At 42.8% G+C, this 24466-nt stretch overlaps 1 protein-coding gene across 1 annotated transcript in view; it reads right to left on the bottom strand.

Annotated features, from left to right (window-relative positions):
• The window catches only part of LOC119970486 (solute carrier organic anion transporter family member 3A1-like), a 427206-nt gene that overhangs the window by 380300 nt on the left and 22440 nt on the right, over positions 1-24466 (bottom strand). The window contains exon 2 of the mRNA XM_038805186.1: positions 20049-20514. Coding sequence (XP_038661114.1) covers positions 20049-20514 — 466 coding nt within the window. The remainder of the gene's footprint in view (positions 1-20048; positions 20515-24466) is intronic.

Genomic DNA, 24466 nt, shown 5'->3' with positions numbered 1-24466 from the left:
GATTTTAACTCTAAATGCTTATCATTTTTGTCAGGACCTTGTCCCCACTTATTTTGAATTACTGATCATGCACATGATTGCTGGTTCAAGACCATCTCCTCGAGATGGTTTTGCTCACAGGCAAGCGGTGTTTATTTTTCCACTTAACTTTGGCAATTCACATTCAATTCATGTGACCCTGGCTTTTCTGGGCTGTGTTGTTCATTGGCCGGCTCAGAGTTTGAGAGATGTGCTCTAAAGATTTTCTAGTAATTCAGCCACGTTAAAAGCCAGGAGCCTTTCAAAACAACCAATTGCAGCTAGTTTCTGAAAGTAACCAGCTTTGGATATTCTATCCGGATGTAATTTAAGTTTGGAAAATGTTCATAACGTAAACTGTAAAATTGTGCTTGCATTTTCTACATCACCCATTGCAATTATCCACCATAGTAACCATGCAATCAGCACTCCAATGTCAGGCTGGAGGCCTGTTAAAATATGAAAATGATTCACTTCAGTGGTTGTGATTAACTCCAATAACCAGAAGCAAATGTTATTAAATATAATCACAGATACACTTTTTCACTCTTTCCCTGCCTTCAACAGATGGAGAAATAAAAATCACATGGAAAATTCCAGAAGCCTTCATAAAGTATATGTAGAAATAGGGGAAGTATGCTTGCAGCAGCCAAGAAAACCAGGCAATTGTCCAACAGCAACTAGAGCACTGTTTACAGTTTTGGTCCCCTTAAGGAGGGATATACTTGCATTGGAAGCAGCTCAGAGAAGGTTCACTGGACTGATTCCTGGGAGAAGGAGTTGTCTAATTAGGAAAGGTTGAGCAGGTTTTAACTGTACTCGTTGGAATTTAGGAGAATGAGAGGTGACCTTATTGAAACGTATACAGTTCTGACAGGGCTTGACAGGGTAAATGCTGAAAGTGTGTTTCCGCTTGTGGAGAATCTGGAACTAGGGGGCACAGTTTAAAATTGAGGGGTGTCCTATTAAAGACAGCGATGAGGAGGAATTCCTTATCTCAGAAAATGGTTAGTGTTTGAAATTGTCATCCACAGATAGCTATATAGTCTGGGTTACGGATATGTTCAAGGCTGAATTAGACAGATGTTTGATCGACGAGGGCCTTAGAGCATGATAAAGAGGTTCAATCGAGGCATTCAAAAATGAATTTGATTGTTATCTGAAAATAGAAGAATGTGCGGGGTTACAAGGAGAGGTGAAGGGTCACATGGACTTGAAAGGTTAACTTTGTTTCTCTCTCCACAGATATTGCCAGGCCTGCTGAGATTTTCCGGCATTTTCTGTTTTCATTTCAAATTTCCAGCATTTGCAATATTTTGCTTTTATTATGGTACTAGGTGAGTTGCTCGTTCGGATATCTGAATTGGTCTAATTGGCCTCCTGCCACACTCTAACAATTCTATGATTCTGGGTTAATTAGGGCAGTGAGGTGGGCCACAGTTAGATCAGCCTTGATCTTATTGAACAGTACAGTAGGCTCGTCCGACAGAATGGTGTACTCTATTTGTAATGTTTTTATGAAATGTTGTTTTGAATACTTGACAAATACAGATTTCCTGGAATACATCTATGAAAATAATTTGCAGCATTTCAATGGTAGGCTAAAAGCTAACAGCCAAAGTAAAATAGCTGCCCCAAGCACCTAAGCCACTTACTGAGTTAGGTTCCAACATGAAAAGCTGCCTTACTTGTGTCTCTGATTGGAAGTTGGGTGTTAAGTTACCTCTTCCAGAAGGGAGTAGTGATAATAAAGCTGAAGTAACTCCCAGGAAATATTTTGTTGTGAGCTATGATTGAGGAAATCATACTTGTATTCTTAATCAATTGACTGGATATGATGGAGGTGATAGGCACATCACCCAGCATCTCTCCAGCTGATGTTGCCTCTTTTAGGAAATACCCACTGAATTAAAAGACCCACTGTCATTCAGTTCAAGTTCTTAACTGGTCAGTGACAGGCCTTCCAGGAGATCAAGGACCCTGGGATCAAAGGTTCCACCCTACTGAGATCTGTCAGTAGCTCTATTGAACAGCATTGTGCAGCATGGTGGCACAGTGGTTAACACTGTTACATCACAGCACCATGGATCCGGGTTCAATTCTGACCTCAGGTGACAGTGTCTGAGTGGGTTTCCTCTGGGTGCTCCGCTTTCCTCCTACAGACCAAAGATGTGCAGGTTTGGTCATGCTGAATTACCCCTTCAAAGGTTTGGAGAGGTAACGGGGATAGGACAGGGGATTGGGCCTGAATGGGATACTCTTTCGAAGGGTCAGTGCAGACTCAATGGGCCGATTGGCCTCCTTCTGCACTATAGGAATTCTAAGATGTGCTTAAAAAACATTCGATCACATCAAAAGCCATGCGTCCTTTCGGACAGTGTTCTTCAAACTTTTTTTCCGGGGAGCCATTTTTACCAACCAGCCAACCTTCAGGACCCAATCTGGCCAACCTTCGCGACCCACGCCGGCCGACCTGCGCAACCCACCAATTTCTCTCACCTTGTTTGCTGCTGACAAAAATGGAGGAAATGGTTTTGGGTCCATTTGGCCCTCGTACATGCTCCTCCAATGGAACCTGTTGAAGGTGAAGCATCCGGTGTCGGAAAACATGGAGTCTCCATCTGTCCAAAGTTCTGCATATTTTTCCTGTAAATCTTTATCAAATAAACCCCCCCCCCCCCCGAACTTGTGAACAAAATAAAAAGAGTAAAATAAATGGAAAAAATGAATAAAACCCCCCCCGAACTTGTAAAAAAAAATTAAATGAATAAAATAAATGAAAAATGAATAAAACCCATCCCGAACTTGTAAAAAAAATAAAATGAATAAAATAAATTTTAAAAATAAAAATGTAATTGATAAAATAAATCAATAAATGAATAAGAACCACTATAGAACTTTTAAACCAAAAAATAGCGGCCGCACTGCGCATGCGTGCCCGATTATCGGCGCGTATGTGCAATGCGGCCGAATTTTTTAACATGTTCGCAGAATGCGCATGCACGCCGATCATCGGGCGCGTATGTGCAATGAGGCCGACTTTTTTTTTAACATGTTCGTGGCCCCTTGCAGCCGGCGTTATTAAAAGCCGGCTGCTGCGTGGGGATTTACGCAATCGGGAGCGCCGCAGACAACGGCTCCTCGACCCTCCTGACACACGCTCGCGACCCACCTGCGGGTCGCAGCCCCGACTTTGAAGAACACTGCTTTAGGATTCTAAGCAGTGCCTCAACTAGCTGAGGCCCAGAAACATCACTGAATCCCAAGCTACAGGTGAGTGATGGCAGGAGCAGAGTCATGGGGTGGGGGTCACGGGGAAGGGTAGAAAGTGGCTCTCAGCGGCCCTCTCCCCCACCCTCCACACAATGTCAGGTCCCTCAATTGGGCACGGGTTTGTTTGTAGTGCTGTCTGCTTGACACTGGATTAATACCTGTGGCAACGGGATGAGGCCTTCCTCAATGGACTAACAGGATGTAGACAGGAAGCTCCCGCCTGCTTAAATGTCCCACCATCAAACCCACCACGGGGAGGGTATTAAATTCCACCCAATGTGTTTTCACATTTTTAATTCACCACTTCACCAGCGAGAATGCAACCGGTAGAAAAGGCTGTTCCCTCCCCATCTCATTGGAAGATGTCCACTTCAGGTGGAGTGGAGGAGGGAGCCAGTGTGCAACTTTATAGACAGAAGTCATGGCTGGACAATCTTATTTCTGCTGCATGCACTTTTAACTGGCAAGATTGTCCCCCGAAGAGGCCAAAGTCAACAACTACACGATGGCCAGATTCATCGATGAGGACAACTAAGTACTTAGATCACTTTTCTAATGATTCTGCATGGGTCAGTTGCTTCCCCGAGGTCCTAATACTGCACCTTCAGATGCCCGGCATTATTGGGAGCCAAACACAGTTTCAGTCCCTGCCTGTAGGCCCTTTCAATGGTAGACACACATGGATTGTTCAAATGAGGCTCTGAAATTCAAATGGCATGGACCTCACAGTGGGGTCTCTGTGAGGATTTCCTGTCACCTCCAGATCGTCCCCGAACATACCCCAGTTAAAGTCAACCCCATACAATCTGCAGTGTCAGTGGCTCTCATTTCATGGCCTAGAATCTGCTGGAGTATGTGCCCCATGGGTTAGAGTTGCCCCACACACTTACATTGGAAACATCATTTTACTCCAAATTTCTGCAAGTTTACAGTGTGGCATTATGGGATTGATAGGGCATCTGCAACCATGACAATTAACAGGACAACAATCTATCTTCTTAACCAATGAAACTTCATGATTGAGAAATAATAGAGGAAGAATGCAGAAAAGGTGAATTAGTGCCAATCAGACACAAAAAGAGAAAGAAAGGAAGAAAAAAATACTGGAAGAAGTGAGAGAAGAAAGAGACAGAAAGCAAAAGTAAGAAAAAAATGTAAAATTTCTAATACCTGCAGAAATGAGACTCCACAGGTGTCAAGAAATTCCATCTCTCCAAACCTTTAAACAGGGTGGAAAGGCTTGCAAATGGCTTTCACACCCAAATGTCAATTGAGGCCCTTAGGTAGGCAATTAATGCCAGCTTAAGGGCTTCATCCCACCACCATTGCTGTTCAACAGCAGGTCAGGGCTCACCACGTGTGGAAACCGATAAGCAACCCTTTTCGGTTTTGTCTGTCGCCTAATTCAAAGACACTCAGTGCCTGATCAATGGACCCAGCACTAGGATGGAAGGACCCACAAAAAGCCACGCCGTTGCCCTTTCCTCCAACCTCTACCACTTCGCTGGTAAACACCACCCTGTAAAGCTAACAACAGAACTGCAAATTTATTATGTGTCGCAACTCTGGTGACATCTCTTCCTCTTGAAGACACATATGGTAGACACACATGGATTATTGAGACAATAATTATTGTGCTGCAGTAAACTCACTGTTATTTTCCTAGTAAACTCTGGGCAATTTAAAATGCTGATAGAGAAGAAGCAAAGTAAAGCTGTTGATGTTGTGTAATTTCTCTTTAACTGTAACAGGACATTGAGCGTCTTCCTCCATATGAGCAGAACATTAATGATTATTGAAAAACATAATAGATTTATACAAATACTCACAAATATTGGGCAACCTAAACTGGTGGCATCTGAAGTAAAAGATCTCCACATTTCAGATTATTCAATAATACAAAAAATCAGAACTGTACGGGGCAATTTTAACCCTCACAAAACAGGTGGATTCGGGACAGGTACGATGTTAAGAAAAAATTTAATCTCAAAGGAGAACTCATCCTGACACAGCCACCAACCTCTGGTATTAGCAGGTGCGTTAGGAGTCAAGCATTCAACATAGTCTCAGGAAGGCAGCTGATCCACTTAAATATTTTAATCGGCTGTATGCCTCAGATTTTCTCTCTCTTTCAGTTTTAACCCTGGCTGCCCAAGTTTCCTGGGCCTCAAGAAATCCATTAGCTAAAGGGAGGTGAAGACAGCTGCTTAGTTATCAGCACTACTTGTGGGCTGGGAAGAGTAGGTGCTATTCTCCCCAGGTCCCAAACAAACTCATTGCTGACTGAACCCCTGTAATCAGGTCCTTGTGTGATTGAATCTCCCAACAATCACGCACCCCAGTGAGTGATCACTGGCACCCCCAGCCCCGTTTCTATGCCTGATATCTCTCTGAACCTACCGCCTCCTCCTCCGGTGATGACACCAAACCCCCCTCAAGCTACACTGTATAGAGCACCACCTGATGCATTCTACACCAAAAAGCAGGAATCCCATATGTTCCCAGAATGTGGCCTCCTCTGCAGCATCTCCCACCCAACAGAGAGTGAGGTGTGTGTATCAGGCTGGCTTCCAAGTGGAAAACTTGTTATGAATAAAAACATATACCAGGAATTGAAAACCCAGCATTCAAAAAAATGTTATAGCACAGAAGTAGGCTAGGCAGCACACTGTGCCTGCACCAGCACCCTGAATGAGCATTTCATCTGTTAACTGCTTTAAAACTCATATAATGATACACTTGCTGGCTGAGACAGAGGAAGTAGCACCTGTCAATTCCTGAAAAGAGAAAAACAGCCAGCCAGGTTTAAATCCCTCAGATCTGTAATCTGCAAGCCATTCATTCATTTTTCTTTGATATTGATTTTACCAGGCTGTGACTGACAGCTTCCATACACACTCAGCTGGCAGCATTGTTCCATTCATCTTTCGGCAAGTTTGAATAACCTTGAAGTGGTCAGCTATGAAACCACTCCCTATATCCAGATATTTCCAGCATTCCATTTGGCTAATTATATACTTGCATACAGTTTAGCCATGTGAGATCACAACCTGAAATCATTTTTCTCAGTGTTGATTGCACCCTCAAAAAATCGATCCAACAGTGTTACATTTCTTTCTCGTGTGCCCGGAATCAACAACCAGGTATTATGCAGGTGGTGTAAACTTGTTTGATCCACTTGCACATTTGGCTGGTGACAAGGATCTCTCGTTTAATAAATTTGCAAAGCTAATAAATTAAGACTATTTCACAAACAGGAACTAAACTAAATAATGTATCACAACTTTGGGCTATTTCGCAAGTCCCATAGTAACTTCAGTAAGGCCAAAAATATTGCAGAGGTTCAATTTGGCAGATTTGGCTGGATTTTCATGATACACCTGGTAATTGTGAGGTAGGCCATTTCCCGATGACAAAATCCCAAGTTCTGAATGAACACGCATGCACAAGTCAATTGGACTTACAAAAGCAGAGTTTCTGCCAATCTATACAAGACCATTGATGTAAGGGGGTTTGGTGGGTTGATGGGTGTGGATGGCTGGAGGCTAGGAAGCTAAAGTATAAGAAATATACCAGCTTCTGAAAGACTGGACTTGACCCTACAGTGAGCGAGGGGGGTCTCTGGGCTGGAATCATGCCCTGGACGCCACAGATTAAATTTTTCATAATTTTCCAAAGAGGCAGAGGCCTTAAAGTGCTGATCTATGACCAGATGCCGAGAGGATGAATATGTTTGAAGTTTGATGAAGTGGGCATCCATTATGCACCCCTGGCATATGTAATTCTCGTAACAATAGGTTCTCACTCTCTCTATTCACTGTAGTCAAGTGGGGTCAATGCTGGAGGGTAACAATGAGCGTGATTCGAGATAAACATTGCGACTGTTGTTCATGGAAGTTCAATTCCAGTGAATGTTGGGAATATAACAGCAAAAATTGAACCAGTCATGGCCTGAAAGGGAAAATATTTCAGGAGTGACCCTTCACAGAGCTCCTTCAGATCAGTCCTTTGGGTGCAGCTCTAATATTTGTCATTGTACTGGGCCGAATGATACAAACATGGGTACTAAGCAATTTGAAAACAATTGTTTTCATTGTTCCCCCATCTTGAAGTTATTTCCTTCCCTCTTTCATGCCCCACCTATCCCCATCCTATTTGGCAGGACTTGTGAATAAGCATGATGCCTCAATGGTTCTGCCACAGATTCTTTGAAGTATGAGAGAGAATGGCACATACAGTTTTAATTTCGCTGCAGATTTCTCCTCCAATCAGTGCCATATTCAATGCATAATGAGGCGTGTGCAGTAAATCACTGGGGATAGACCATTTTCTCTTATATCTGTCTTTTTTATCTTACATCTTCCTCTTGTAAGGACATGTCATAAGTGCCTAATGAACTGAGATATTCATTTCTCTCAATGTTACATTCTTTATTCTTTCCAACCATATTGATGTATCTCTTATAAAGAAACACAGCAATTTGTAGTGTTGTTAATCTTCACCAACCAACATGAGTTCAATGATGTATAATGTGGTAAAAGTGCTTCCTACATCTTTTGAATTGTCAAAAATGACAGATTAAATAAAACGAGGGTGGAGGATGGTGAATAGAAACTCTAAAGTTCTATTTGTTCCATGAGCAGGCCCATGCTGTTCTCAAAAGAGTACATCATGCAATCCATTCTCTGAACGATGACAGTAATTTAACTCAGAAGGGAGTCACAAAAGTTTATTTGTCTCAATTTAGCATATAATGCAAGAGATTTTCTCTGTACAATGCCCATAGTTAAATTATGAAGACATTCTGGAGAAATTAATTGACAGTTCCAATATAAATTGCGCAAAGAAGAAATCTTCAACTATATCTGTAATAAGAAACATTGTGGTAATGATAATTTCTGATAGTCATAAAATTATTCCAAGTGTATAGAGAGTAATGGAGGTCACTCTGAAAATGGCCACATCAGGAGAGCTAAATATACATAGAAACATACACAGAAAATAGAAGCAAAAGGGGGCCATTCAGCCTTCAAGTCTGCTCTACCATTTATTATGATCATGGCTGATCATCAAATTCAGTCCCTGATTCAGCCTTTTCCCCATATCCCTTGATCCCTTTAGCCCCAAGAGCTATATCTAACTCCTTCTTGCAATTACACAATGTTTTGGCCTCAACTACTTTCTGTGGTAGCGAATTCCACAGTTTCATCACTCTCTCGGTGAAGAAATATTTCCTCACCTCAGTCCTGAAAGGTTTACCCCTTATCCTCAAACTATGACCCCTAGTACTGGACTCCCCCACCATCGGGAACATTCTTTCTATATCTACCTTGTCCAATCCTGTTAGAATTTTGTAAGTTTCCCCGCTCATTCTTCTAAACTCCAATGAATATATCCTAACTGATTTAGTCTCTCCTCATATGGCAGTCCTGCCATCCCAGGAATCAGCCTGGTAAATATTCGCTGCACTTCCTCCATAGCAAACAAATGCTTCCTCAGACAATGACACCAAAACTGCGCACAATAGTACAGGTGTGATCTCACCAATGCCCTATATAATTACAGTAAAACATCCTCACTCCTATACTCAGATCCTCTCGCTATGAAGGCAACATACCATTTGCCTTCTTTACTACCTACTGTATCTGCGTGCTTACTTTTAGTGATTGATGCACGAGGACACCAAGGTCTCACTGAGTATCTATCTCTCTCAATTTACACCCGTTCAAATAATAATCTTCCTCTCTAATTTTGCTACCAAAGCAGATAATCTCGCATGATCCCACATTATACTGCATCTGCCATGCATATGCCCACTCACCCTCCCTTTCCACGTCTCGTTGAAGCATCTCTGTATCCTCCTCACAGCTCACCCTCCCACCCAATTTTGTATCATCTGCAAATTTGGAGATAATACATTAGTTCCCTCGTCCAAATCATTAATATATAATGTAAACAGTTGGTATCCGAGCACAGGCCCCTGCGGTGCCCCACTAGTCACTGCCTGCCATTCGTAAAATTACCCATTTATTACAATAATTTGCTTCCTGTCCGCTAACCATCTTTCTATTCATCTCAAGACACTACCCGCAATCCCAAGCGGTTTAACTTTACATAGCACTCTGCTATGTGAGACCTTGTCAAAAACCTTCTGAAAGTCTAAATAAAGCACAACCATCAGTTCTCCCTAGTCAACTCTACTAGTTACTTCTTCAAAGAATTCTAGTAAATTTGTCAAGAATGGTTTTCCTTTCAGAAATCCATGCTGACTTTGTCTGATTATACCACTGCTTTCCAAATGCTGCTGCGTTGCAACCAACTGGGGCTCCTTCGACCTGTCTGTTTTGCCTGCCCTCACTCCTCCAGGATCTAAATGCAGGCTGTCAATGTTCCTAAAAAATGCTGACGATCTGTGGGGATGCCGGACTGTCATCCTCAGTTCACCTGTGTTAGTCACATGTGGTCTGATGAGAAATGTGGCTAAGGCATCTTGGTGACATATTTGAGCGTGTATTCAGATTATACCGGCAACTAAAGCAAGTTTAATGTCCCCTCCCCCTTTGCCCTCCACCCCCCCCCCCCCCACTTGAGAGAGCGTAACCCAATTTATCCACTGATAAACTTTAATAATCATGCTCCTTTCAGAGGTGCTTGCCAAGCTTTGAGTTCATAGCTTTTTACTAGATGTGGGTGGCTCTAGAATTGTTGAAAATGCGATGATAGGGGCTGTGTGGTGATGGGGGTTGCAATACCTCCATTTCTGATTGAAGCCTCTTTATTCAAGAAATTGTGTAATTGCTGCAAAAAGCTTCTTTAGGTACATACTTTCTACTGAGGCACTGAACTTTAGTTTGTGTATCATTCAATTACCACATCTCAACTTTTATGTGTGTTGCTCCCCCGTAAAAGAATAGGAGCTAACCGTGGACTGCCAATGGTAATTTCAACCAAAATGTAATACTTAAAAGGAAAGGACATACAAAGGGAAAAATGCAAAACATGTAGATTAACTAATATATAACATACTCGCATGTATGGGGGAGGGAATTCAAACCCATAGAAGTCCATGGAGTTAGGGGCTGAACAAGCGCAAGGAGATCTGTATTGGATGTGATTTAAGGAGCTGTGTACAGCCTCAGTATTTCTGCACCTGTTGACAGCCAGCAAGCGTGGAAAGTGGAATTTTAAAAAAGTAGTGCTGGAAAAAACACAGCAGGTCTGGCAGCCCCTGTGGAGAGAGAAACAGAGTTGCGTTGCAAGTCCAATATGACTCTTCATAGAAAGTGGGCTGAGTACATTCTGAGCAACTGAATGAATCAGGGGAACTCCAGGTTCGAAATACACAACCACTCTTTCAGAAAAAAAAGTGCTTTCATTTTGAGCCTGAAGCATAAAAATAATAACAAAATCTCGTTTCAATGATGACAGTCCAGCTCAAGAAAATCAATTCCATAACACTTAGAACATAGAACAGTACAGCACAGAACAGGCCCTTCGGCCCTCGATGTTGTGCCGAGCAATGATCACCCTACTCAACCCCACGTATCCACCCTATACCCATGACCCAACAACCCCCCCCCCCCCATTAACCTTACTTTTAAGGACACTACGGGCAATTTAGCATGGCCAATCCACCTAACCCGCACATCTTTGGACTGTGGGAGGAAACCGGAGCACCCGGAGGAAACCCACGCACACACGGGGAGGACGTGCAGACTCCGCACAGACAGTAACCCAGCCGGGAACCGAACCTGGGACCCTGGAGCTGTGAAGGATTTATGCTAACCACCATGCTACCGTGCTGCCCCAATTCTTCTGCTGACAATTATAAAATGTGTAATACATCGAACCACTGAGTGCTTCTGAACTCATGACAACTTTGGAAAAAGAGTGAAACGGCTGAAATGCTTTAAGTAGCTGCAATTAATTTTGAATGCCGTCTGAATTATTTGCTACCTTGAATAATAAAGAATAAATTATTCTTTATTAAGGTTTTAATTATTTAACATTTCTGAAATTAATCTTGACCCACATTTTCAGCAAGCCTCACTACTGTATTTAAGAGATATGTGCATCACTTTCTAGGCAAAGCTGGCAAATGTAGCTGATTACAGTAAGTCTGATCGCTACTGCATGCCTGACATATCTCATATCTTATGCCTTATATGTTGCTATTTTCAACCACATGATTAACTTTAGAATTGAAATTGAGCCAATCTTGATTGAACTGCTGTTTCGAGTATCTACTCTAATAACTCAGCCCTGGAGTGCTACTCGATCTACTATGGGCCCTTAGGTCAGGTCTATAATTACCACTGAGTCCTGAATAATTACCTTTGACAATGAGCTTCCCTGCTGAATTCACTTAAATGCTGCTTTCGTAGTAAGCAATTGAGGCTCTTGTTTTTTGTGCATTCTATTTCAAACAATAAATAAGACAATTGTTTCTTTGTCCTTTCACTTACACTTCTCTCCAAAGCACTGTGTCAACATTCAAACTGTATGATCAGAAATGATTCCTTGATCAGGAAGTCTGTACTAGATTGAATAATCCCAATCATCTAAGACTCTTAAAACAGTTGATAGAATGGTTTTGCTGCCCTGCACAACTCGAATCTTGATGTCAGTAACAATCTATCTATACACACACACAGATGATGCACTGAAGAGTAGGACATGCTTTTATTACTAATGAGATAGACCTTAATTTGCAAGGAGTATGAAAAATAAATTGTATATATTGTAGCCTCATCTTCCTGGATAATGCAGAAGTTTGTAGAAAGTTGAATTGATTGTATCTTTTCAAGGACAGTAATTGAGAGTGACACATCAGACGACACATAAAAAATGAGATAAAATGGACATGGTTCAAATTTGTAAAGCTGTCAACTCAGTGGAGTTAATATTTTTATAATCTCCATTTTCATGGAGGTTGGAGGGGGAGGGGCGGTTGTTAGAACATTTGACATCATCATTGTAATGTGCTCTAATTTATATTACATACATTTCCCTTGCTGTCAGTGACAAACATTTCATTTTAAAATGTTATTTTCTAAATGGATGGCCGTGAACGAGGATAGAAAGCAGACAAAATGGGCTGGATTCTCCGCTGGCGGGATGCTCCGTTTTGCCGGCAGCCCTGGGGGGGGGGGGGGGTTTCTGATGGCGTGGGGTGGCCCCACAATGGGAAACCCCATTGACTAGCCGGCGTAACGGAGAATCCCGCCGGCAGGGTAAAAATGAAATGTGGCGTGGCATGGCGGGCAGAGAATCCAGCCCAAGGTGTGAGAACAGTGCACTAGACAGGAATACAGCTGCAGAAATCGGCAAACAGGATTCACATATAGGCTGAGATTGAAACTACGGGCGAATTTGGTGAAGTGTCAGGCTCAGAGACAAACTGGCATGTAAATTTGAAGATTAATTAACAAAGAACAAAGAAAAATTACAGCACAGGAACAGGCCTGTGCCGATCCAGATCCTCTATCTAAAACTGTCGCCTATTTTCTAAGGGTCTGTATCCCTCTGCTCCCTGCCCATTCATGTATCTGTCTAGATACATCTTAAATTATGCTATCATGCCCGCCTCTACCATCTCCGCCGGCAATCCGTTCCAGGCTCCCCTCACCCTCTGCGTAAAGAACTTTCCACGCATATCTCCCTTAAACCTTTCCCCTCTGATGTTGAGGAAGAATCCAGGCAGCTAATGATGCTAATGATGAGCTAAATCAAGAGGTGGATGGTGGAATAGTCACCTGAATGAAATGAGCTGCAACAATGTTTAACATTTTCCTATATTCGAAAATGGACTCCTCCTCTTGGTACCATGGCCTAAGAGGGCATTGGCAACCTGGACTTCCATTGGATTGGTCCATGATAGGGCTTGGCAAAGTTTTGCAGTGGTTTGCCACCACCTGTAGGATGATTAACCGGGAAATTCTCTCATTCTTATCATCTGCCTTCAGGTGTAATGGAAGGATTTTATAGGTTGATAATCAACCTTTTCAGTTACATTATGAACACTATGTGGAAACTAAGTCTTGAAGTAGTCTCATGCAAAGGTAAGGACGTTACCCACTGCACCACAAGAGCTCACAAGTGACTACACTTCAAAAAGAATAACATTGGCTGTAAAGCACTTTGTGACACTCGGTGATCATAAAAGGTGCAAAATACATGCAAGTCTTTCAAGTGGGCTCCATTGTCCTGGATGGTGAAATGAAAATCGCTTATTGTCACAAGTAGGCTTCAATTAAGTTATTGTGAAAAGCCCCTAGTCGCCACATTCCGGCGCCTGTCCGGGGAGGCTGGTACGGGAATTGAACCTTGCTGCTGGTCTGCTTGGTCTGCTTTAAAAGCCAGCGATTTAGCTCAGTGAGCTAAACCAGCCCCTGGTTTTGAGTGTCTTGAGTGCTGTCAAAGTTGCACTCATCCAGGCAAATGGGAAGTATTGCATCACACTCTTGACTTGTGCCTATTAGATTATGGACAGGCTTTGGGGAGGCAGGAGGTGAGTTACTCACCTGCGAATTCCCAACTCTGACCTGTGCCTTGCAGCCACAGTATTAATATGGCTAGTCCAGTTCACTTTCTACTCAATGGCAACCCCCAGAATGTTGATAGTGGGAGTTTCAGTGATGGAAATGTCATCGGACATCAAGGGGAGACAGTTAGATTCAGTCACAATTAAGTGATAAATAATTTAATTGAGAAATGTGATTGCTTGTCATTTAATAGTGACAGATTGTTTTCCTAATGAGCCATTTAAACTTTATGAGAGGTCATGAACATTTCTAGTAGACTACACCTTGAGGAAATTTGAAAGATCACTGACCTAAGTTATAAAAACACCGCATCTCCATGCAGCTTTTCTCATAATATGCTCCATAAACATTCTCCCTTTGAAACACTGGAAGCACGAGAGAGTAGAGAAACATTCTCTCGCACCGCTTTTGTCTTCAACTGAAAAAACTTCAAAGGTAGCCATTTCTGGTCATGTGCAAAATGAGGGGAGCGGGGGGGGGGGGGGGGGGGGGGGGGGGGGGGGGGGGGGGGGGGGGGGGGGGGGGGGGGGGAGGGGGACATTTTCCAGCCATACTCATCAGCAGAATCTTTAGGTCCCGCCAACAGCGAACTCTAGCCATGGGTTCTGCAAGGGGCGGATTCAATGGGAAATCCCATTGACAACAGTGGGACAAAACGACCCCCCCCCCCCCCCCCCCCCCCCACCCCCACCGATGACATGCCGCTGAGAAACATGCCACTAGGGGCATGCAACTCCGACCCCCCCCAATGTTTCTAAAAAGCTTGCCTATTTTTCATGAGCCAACTTGACTTTCAATGGACAGCATTATATTCAAAAAGAAAAAGGAAGATTTTGTCAAACTTCTGTTTCTTACTGTGACATTCTGATACCGCAAAGCAATTATGAAAGGAATGTTTCTTCTCTAAATGTCCACAATTATGCCCAAGTTCCTTAATTCACTGAATATTTCTCTATAAATCTTTACAGAAATCTCCCAGACACCTCCTCTAAACTTCCTCCCTTACAACATCCATCCTCCTCACTCATTCTAGAATTGCAAAATTCATCAACTTCCTCGTTTACAAATTCAAGGCTATCTGCGTGGCTACTTGTGCCTTCCTTTTTCTCAATATCACTCCTTCCAATCCAAGCTACATTCCTCTGCACACGTCAGCATCATTTCCTTCATGTTCCAGAACATAAGAGCACAAGACGTGGGAGCAGGAGTAGACCATACAGGCCCTCAAGACTGCTCTGTCATTCAATACAATCATGGCCGATGTTGGCTTCAACTCCACCTTCCCACCAACTCCCATATCCCTTAATTCCCCGGGAGACCGAAAATCTGTCTTTCCTGACTTAAATTTATTCAACGATGGAGCATCCACAAACATTTTGGGTGGTGAAAGTCCAAAGATTCACAGCCTTTTGAGTGAAGTAATTTTCTTTCATGTCAGCTCTAATTGAGCAGCCCTTTATCCTAAAGCCGTGCGCTTGTGTTTTAGGTTCCCTGACCAGCGGAAACAATCTCTCAGTATCTACCCTGTCAAGGCTTCTCACAATATTACATATTTCAATGAGATCACCTCTCATTCTTGTAAACACGAGAGACTCTAAGCCCAATTTACTCAGCCTTTCATCATAGGATAGCCCATAGGATAACAGCCCAGGGACCAATTCAATAAACTTTGTTGTACTACCTCCAGTGCACACTTATCCTTTCTTAAATGTGCAGACAGAAACGGCACATAGTATTCTAGATGTGGTCTCACCAAAGCCCCATACAATTGTAGCAAGACTTCTTTGCTGCAAGGGGATTGGATTGCAAGAACAAAGGTCAATGTGCCTTTGTCTTCCTCATTGCTTGCTGTACCTGCACACTATTTTTCTGCATTTCTTGTACGAGAATACCCTTGTCTCACTGAACATCAACATTTACAAGTTTCCCACCTTTTAAAAAAAAATTCTACTTTTCTATTCTTACAACCAAAGGGAACAACTTCACACCTCCCCAAGTTATATTCCATCTGCCATCTTGTTGCTCACTCACTTAACCTGTCTATATTTCTTTGCTGCTTTTCTGTGTCCTCCCCACAGTTTACCTTTGCACCAAGCTTTGTATTATCAACAAACTTAGATATGCCACTCTGTTTCTTCAATTAAGTCATGAACATAGATAGTAAATAGCTGAAGCCCCACCAATGATTCTTGTGGCACCCCACTAGTCATAGCCCGCCAACTTGATTTTCTCTGCCCACTCTCTGATCTCTATCCAAATCCTCTGTCGATGTTAATATATTACCCAAAATTCCATGAGCCCTTATCTTGCCAGAAACATTTTTTGAGACTCTTTATTACATGTCTTTTGGAAATCCAGGTATTCTACATCTGCTGCTTCCTCTTTATCTGTCCTGCTAGTTACATCTCAAAAAAGGATTTTTCTTTTTCATGGTGAATTGTTCAAATCATACTATTCTTTTCGAAGAGCATTGTTTAGACTTCCTCAATAATAGATTCCAGAGGCTGAAGTCTCCAATTCTGAAGCTATGTCCCCACGCTGACATGGGAACAGCGAATATTTGGCGCAAAATGGCCACCGATCCTCCGCTTGGCTGAGGGAGCCCCTGACTCTAACTGCTGATAGAGCCCGTAAATTGCTGGGTCCGTGGCCACAGAGGCGCACGGCGGTGGCCTACAGTGACCATGCTGTGCAACATGGCGGCAGCAGCGCATAGACCCGACCTACAAGATAGTGCCCCCGCTTTGGCCGGCTCATGAGCCCCAGACCACCCCCAAAAGTGCCCCCAGCTCCAGACAAAGCCGCCCCTGCCCACGAATCTGCCCTCCCGCGACTGTGGCGGCGCTGGACTGAGTCCGCAGCTGCCACGCCGAGTTCCCGACTGATGACAGCACACGTGACTGACGCCGTTGGGAACTCGGCCAATTGGGGGCGGAGCATCGGGGGTGGGCCTTCAGGCAATATCCTGAGGCCGTCGATACGGCGTGCGCCGCATCTGCGAGAACGCTGCTTTGGACCCCCCCCCCCCCCCCCCCCCCCCCCCCCCCCCCCCCCACCCCCCCCCCCCCCCCCCCCACCCCCCGCTTTTGTGGAAACAGGTATTATCCGGCCGATCACCGAACACGATTTCGGTGATGGCAATCGTAGAATCTTGCCCCACATTTTCCTCGACAACTGATGTTAGGCTAGCTGGCCTGTAGCTCCTTGTTTCTCTCCCTCCTTTCTCAAAAAGCATTGTAACATCTGCCAACATTTGATCTGATGGTACCGTTTCGAATCTAAGGAATTTTGGACAATCATACCTACTGCGTACTCTATCTCAGCAACTGTCTCTTTCAGAACCCTAGGGTGTGGGCCATCTGGTTCCAGAGATTTGTCAGATTTTAGTCCCTTACATTTCACCAATACCTTTTCTCTGCTGATATCAATTACTTTAATTTCCTCACTCTTTTCAGCCCCTTGGTTACTCTATTATTGCCATGCAATTTGTCTCTTCTACTGAGAAGACAGACACAAAGGGCAAAATCTTCTGGCTGTTCACACTGGCGGAATCTTCCAGTTCCATCAACAGTGCACCCCTGCTGCCGGTCTCCTGGCTGCGTAGGGAGGATTCAATGAGAAATCTCACTGACAGCAGCGGAACCAGAAGATCCCGCCACCGGCTAACAGTGGCGAGTCGCTTCCCACCGCCAAGAAGCACACCACGGGGAGAATTTCACCCAAAATATTTGTTCAATGCCTCCTCATTTGCCATGTTAATGTCTCCTATCTCCATTTCCAAGAGAGTTACTTTAGCTGCTGTCTTCCTTTTTAATCACTTACAAAAGCTCTTATAATCTGTTTTTACATTTCTGGTTCATTTACTCTTGTTCTATTTTTTCCCTTTATATATCAATTTTTTGTGGTGCTTTGCTGGTTTCTAAAACATTCTACTGTTTTCTTGCAACATGATAAGCCTCCTCTTTAAATTCATATTACCTTCCTGAGTGACCTCCAGATGGGTTTTGCTGAGTTTTTTTTCCAATGTTTTTGTTGAACATTTATAAGAACATAAGAACATAAGAACTAGGAGCAGGAGTAGGCCATCTGGCCCCTCGAGCCTGCTCCGCCATTCAACTAGATCATGGCTGATCTTTTGTGGACTCAGCTCCACTTTCCGGCCCGAACACCATAAGCCCATTCACTTAACTTATCCAAATCCCTCTGCAGACTTCCAGTATCCTCTGCACTTTTCGCTTTACCACTCATCTTAGTGTCATCTGCAAACTTGGACACATTGCCCTTGGTCCCCAACTCCAAATCATCTATGTAAATTGTGAACAATTGTGGGCCCAACACGGATCCCTGAGGGACACCACTAGCTACTGATTGCCAACCAGAGAAACACCCATTTATCCCAACTCTTTGCTTTCTATTAATTAACCAATCCTCTATCCATGCTACTACTTTACCCTTAATGCCATGCATCTTTATCTTATGCAGCAACCTTTTGTGTGGCACCTTGTCAAAGGCTTTCTGGAAATCCAGATATACCACATCCATCGGCTCCCCGTTATCTACTGCACTGGTAATGTCCTCAAAAAATTCCACTAAATTAGTTAGGCATGACCTGCCTTTTACGAACCCATGCTGCGTCTGCCCAATGGGACAATTTCTATCCAGATGCCTCGCTATTTCTTCCTTGATGATAGATTCCAGCATCTTCCCTATTACCGAAGTTAAGCTCATTGGCCTATAATTTCCTGCTTTCTGCCTACCTCCTTTTTTAAACAGTGGCGTCACGTTTGCTAATTTCCAATCCACCGGGACCACCCCAGAGTCTAGTGAATTTCGGTAAATTACCACTAGTGCATCTGCAATTTCCCTAGCCATCTCTTTTAGCACTCTGGGATGCATTCCATCAGGGCCAGGAGACTTGTCTACCTTTAGCCCCTTTAGCTTGCCCATCACTCCCTCCTTAGTGATAACAATCCTCTCAAGGTCCTCACCTGTCATAGCCTCATTTCTATCAGTCGCTGGCATGTTATTTGTGTCTTCCACTGTGAAGACCGACCCAAAAAACCTGTTCAGTTCCTCAGCCATTTCCTCATTTCCCATTATTAAAACTCCCTTCTCATCCTCTAAAGGACCAATATTTACCTTAGCCACTCTTTTTTGTCTTATATATTTGTAAAAACTTTTACTGTCTGTTTTTATATTCTGAGCCTATATTTTGAATTGTTTTTTCAATGTTTCCTACTGTTCTAATGAATCTTCTAGTCTATTTACCCAATTTACTGTAGCCAGCTGACCCCTCATAACAATATAATTGGCTTTAAGTTCAAAATTCTTCTGGGTGATTGGAATATGTCACTTTCAAATTCAAGGTGGAATTCAATGATATTTTGATCTCAGTGGATGTTTTACCATGATATTACTAATTAACCCTGCTTCATTACACAACACTAGCTCCAAGATAGCTTTATCCCCAGTCAGTTTCACTATGTATTGTTCAAAGAAACTGTCACAGAAATATTCCACAAATTCATTTTCTGGACTGCAAATCTGATTGCCCCCCAAATATTATATTGCCTTTGTTCCAAGCTCCAATAATTTGTTTGATGCTTTGTCCAATAGTATAATTGCAGTTAGGGACCTTACAATGTACAGGCACCAAATAATTCTGATTCTTGCTATTCCTGATTTCTACCTCCACTTCTTCTACCTCATGACCTTCTGAGGGCAGATTCTCCCTCACTAATGTCTTTACATCATCCCTTTTGAACTGCCGGTTATTTGCTAATGTAATCCCGTCGCTTTGATGATATGTCAAGTTCCTGACAGGATATGGGAATGATATAGTCCCTTTGACTATCTGTCTCAATGACCCAAACAATGAAAATTAGTATCACACATTTTAGGTAGAAAGTCAAAAATCTCCAGAATAAAATACACTGAATATCATGAAACCAGTTTCTCCTTAAAGTTCTAATCAACACAGAGGGTTTTGAAAGTGAAACAAGGATATTGTCTGAAATACACTCAGTCTGGATCCACCTGTGGATATCTCAGCTATACCACATTTCTGACCACAATCCTGCATCAAGCAGACCTCGCCTAAACTTTTCCATTGCTCAATACATGAAATACGTGTGAGAAATATGTAAGTGTAAAAGGAGTTGTTAAGTATACACACATTTCAGTGATTTTGGGAATGACAAATAAAGTACTTACCAATATAAAGTGATGAATCCCTCTTTCGTACATGGTCATCAATGTAGGAGACACCGAGTGGCTGAATTGGGGTTGCACCAGCCCCAATAATAACCTGAGCCACAATAACCAACACGTACATCATGTTTGTTGTTTCTGTTTCTGCACAGGTCTTGAGATTTTTCGTTATTGCTGATTGTTGTTCCTCCAGTGAAAGGTTTGCCATGCAGGTATCCTTTAGTGCAGATGTATCCACCTGCTTGTATTGATATTGATGACTTAGAAACTCTGGCAGCGCACAAAATAAAGAACCAATTGCCATTATGATCCCGCCACAACCTATCAGTCGTGGCCTATGTCCTTTGCCACCAAAGTAGCTCACCAACAAAATTATCATGAGGTTTCCAATCTCGAAGCTGCTTGCAATTACTCCTAGTTCAGTGCTATGCAGGTCAAATCTCCTCTCCAGAGTTGTTAGAATACTGACCTGTGAACAACATACAGAAAGCATCGTAAGAAGCAAAAACTGAAAAGAGAATAAGAGTTAAGCTAACATTTGGGTTAATGCTGAGGCTTGAATGCTTGTCAACTTAGACATGTTGCAAATAAATATTATAATAATCGCTTATCGGCACAAGTAGGCTTCAATGAAGTTACTGTGAAAAGCCCCTCATCACCACATTCTAGCGCCTGTTCGGGGAGGCCAGTACAGAAATTGAACCCACGCTGCTGGCATTATTCTGCATTACAACACAGCGATTTAGCCCACTGTGCTAAACGTATCTACAAATTTTATACAAGCCCCTTTTCTGAAAATGGAATGGATAGTTTACTGAGCGCAGCAACCTGTTAGTGAAAATTACCACTCACGTTGCTACTGTATACTTGCACCATGTAACCACCAAAGTCACCTGTTGCTCAAATATTTTGAGATATCTTGCTCTTCCAAGTTAATTTGAGGTTGATTCAACACATTTTAGATCCAAAGGCGATGTCCATAGTCCCATTTGTGAGAATGAACAATACAGAGTGAACAATGTTCCGATCAGGGTGGCCATTATGCCACAGGATAGCTTTCATGTGCCCACTTTCGACATCAATCCTACAGCTGTATGTATTGAATTTATGAACTTAGCAGCTGTCCCAGTTGAATTCAGCTTTAATGGCACAATGTATTTCCAAATAGATTGTGTTTCCATGGGATCTCCTCTAGGCCCAGCCTTCACTGATTATTCATCAATTTCCACAAAAGATACGTTTTCAATGGAATGACCCCAACCTCCTATCCCTTGCAAATGTTCAATACAGAGGTGATATGTTTGCTATATTTGAATCTGCGACTACATGTAAGAATTTGTTTACACACCTTAATGTGCTCTATCCCATGCTCTAATTCACCTTTGAAATGGAGCTGTCTTTCCTTGACATGCTAATTGAGAAATTAATTCTCTCATCCTGTCTACCACAAACCTCCCTCCAGTGGTCAGTGTACATGCTGGAATTCCTACAGCTCCACACGCTGTAAGATTGGCCTTATTAGCAAGCTGGAAAATAGAGCCAAAGCCATTTGCTCACCCTGCAGGCTTGATGACAAAACAGGGCACATCAGGGCACATGCAGCATAAGGGCTACCCGGATCAGATCATTGCTCACTGTGTATTGTACATGGACAGGATGCTGCTGCCAAGCCAAAACAACATTCTACCTACGTCATAAATGCGTAATGTGGTATATGAATTTCTGTGCCGGTGTGATGCAACGTACTTGGGCCCTACTTGGGTGGATCATACTAAGCATCTCGTCCCTTCCGCAATAGTTAAACTACTGACCGTACTCAAGCAACCAGTGCTTGCAAAACTTAGAATGTCAGACGGGTTTTACCATCATGTGTTTTTCGGCAGTGGAGGTGGTCCGCCAGAGGGATTTACTGGTCCGCCATTGTCAACAGGATTTCACGTTGACTGCACCCCTTGTCGCCGGGAAACCTATGCACCATCTTGGGACCGGGATTTCATGCCCACGTGAACAGCCGGTAAATCTCGGCCATGATGTCTAATCTTAGATGTGATTCTGTGGTGAGGAGCAGTTGTGAAATAATCCTGATTGTGCTACAAATTACACTATCAACCGACCAATTTAACTGTTCCAATTAAAGGAACATGTCCGAGCATTGTCCCTTCTTTGAATTAAACAATAGCATGGGGGACAATAGTTCCCTGCTTAATTCTCCATGGCAATGGTTCGACAAATCAGAGTCGCTTTCCCAATCAATCAGCGCCCTCTTCTCATGCAGCATAAATTGCTGCACCCTTTGAAATTTGGCATTCATGCATCTGTCCTGATGAGTGCAAGAAAGAAAGCTTCGACAGCATGTCTCTTTTTCAACAATTATCTAGACATTGTTTAAGTTATTTCCATCCCAATATCTCTTCCCCTTTTACACTACGAAACGTCAATGATTTCAGTCATCCTCCACTTCGGAACATTACAACTCTGGTACCACCGGTGACTTTCCTTATTTCAAAATACTGCTAATGATCTTTGCACAACTCAAATCTGTGAGAAAGTTTGCATTCAAATGTTCTCATTATGCTTTCTTTCTGCTAGTGTGTTGCAATAGGTGATTCAATGCTGCTTCGCAAATTATGCCATAAAAACACCACTTACTTGTTTTGATAGTTTTTGACGAGGCCAAAACAATAAGAGGAACCTTCACAATTCCAGTCATGGCAAAAGCAAATGCTGGAAATATGCATCAGGTCAATTAGCATCAGAAAAGGAGTCAGTGTTGTGAGTGGGATACTAGGTGTTCTGATGAAGGGTCCCAACTCAAAGTAAGGTTTTTTTTTAATCTTTGCTGCTGACTGGCAGATCATATACTGTCAATGTTTTCTGGCCTACTTTCAAATTTCCAACATTTTCTTATTAGGGCAGATACTACCAACCCACCCTTGGGTGCAGAGTTATCCTTGCAGGAGGAATGGCTCAGAGAATCAGCCCACAATGTTGTGATCATCATTTTCGACCCATACATCCTAAAGTTGCAGTTTACCTGTGGACTGCATGATTACTGTGAATATTCCACTGGTTTGAAACTGAATTTTAAAAGCATTTTAATGTTCTATCTCAGAAAATCTGCTCAATCTGCTTTATAGGGTGACACGGTGGCACAGGGTTAGCACTGCTGCCTCACGGCGCCAGGGACTTGGATTCAAATCCAGATTTGGGTCACTGCCTGTGTGGAGTTTGCACGTTCTCCCCGTGTGTGTGTGGGTTTCTTCCGGGTGCTCCGGTTTCCTCCCACAGGCCAAAGATGTGCAGGTTAGTTGGATGAACCATGCTAAGATTGCACCTTAGTGTTCAGGGATGTGCAGGTCACTGGGGTGGGGTTATCGTGAGAGGATAAGGGAGTGAATCTGGGTGGAGTGCTCTCTCGGAGGATCAGTGCAGACTGAATGGGTCGAATGGCCTCCTCCTGCACTGTAGGGATTCTATGATTCTTTGTTACAATGATATTATCATTGGAAATATAATTTATGTTTACACTGACATTCTCCACCCATGTCATAAATGTCAGCATGATTCCAAAAGCAATTAGGTTTGATCAAAACAATGTTAAAATGTTGTAAAATCTCTTGTACCCTTGTTTATCATTGCAATTCTTCCTTTCTTCAGTTATCGTCATTGCCAAAGCTAATTGCATTTTCAGTTCTGAACATGTTTTTTCTATACATTCAAATTGCATCATGTGAAAATATTTGGCTAGATGTTGTTAGTTTCTGCCAACTGAGCAGGTTCATTCAAAGAGACTAGTTTATCTACCACTGCTGCCTGTAGTATGATGCGTTCTCTCCTCTTCACAACAAGCATAGGAGTAAAATAACTGTAGACATGTACTCGTCAGAAATGTAGCCATATATGAAATATTACATCCCTGTGTTTCCAAGTCAGTAGCAAACCAGGCACTAGTTTTGATGGTATAAGTAGGTCAGAGAGGAATTTTGCAATTTGCTTTTCTTTCCTTAATTGACTTGCTAATAATCTAGCATTACGCAGATGTTCACGTGTCTCAGAGTAAGAAGACATTGACAAACCACTCAAGTTCTGCTTTTACAGTTACTGATGTCAACTCAACTCCCTGGGTGCTCTGTAGGAGAGCAGTGTGTGAGCATGCTAAATGACATGGTTCGTGGTGAGTTAACACCACTTAATGGATCACTGTAATGGAGGTAACGACAATCAGATAAATAGGTGATTCATCAGGCCTCACTTCTAAAAGAAGGAACGGAAATAACTCTGTGGTTCCTGGTTTCGATGCAGACCGAGGACAAAGTTAATTATATTTCAAGTTTTAGTTTTCAACCCTCCACAGAAAAAACTTGTGCTATTTAATGAAATCCCAGTACTTGTTTCAGTGACTATTTTGCTTGTTGACACTG

This window comes from Scyliorhinus canicula, chromosome 8 (assembly GCF_902713615.1).
Source record: "Scyliorhinus canicula chromosome 8, sScyCan1.1, whole genome shotgun sequence".
Lineage (NCBI taxonomy): Eukaryota > Metazoa > Chordata > Chondrichthyes > Carcharhiniformes > Scyliorhinidae > Scyliorhinus > Scyliorhinus canicula.
Note: the sequence above shows the minus strand (reverse complement) of the source record. Positions and strands in the feature narration are given on the sequence as shown.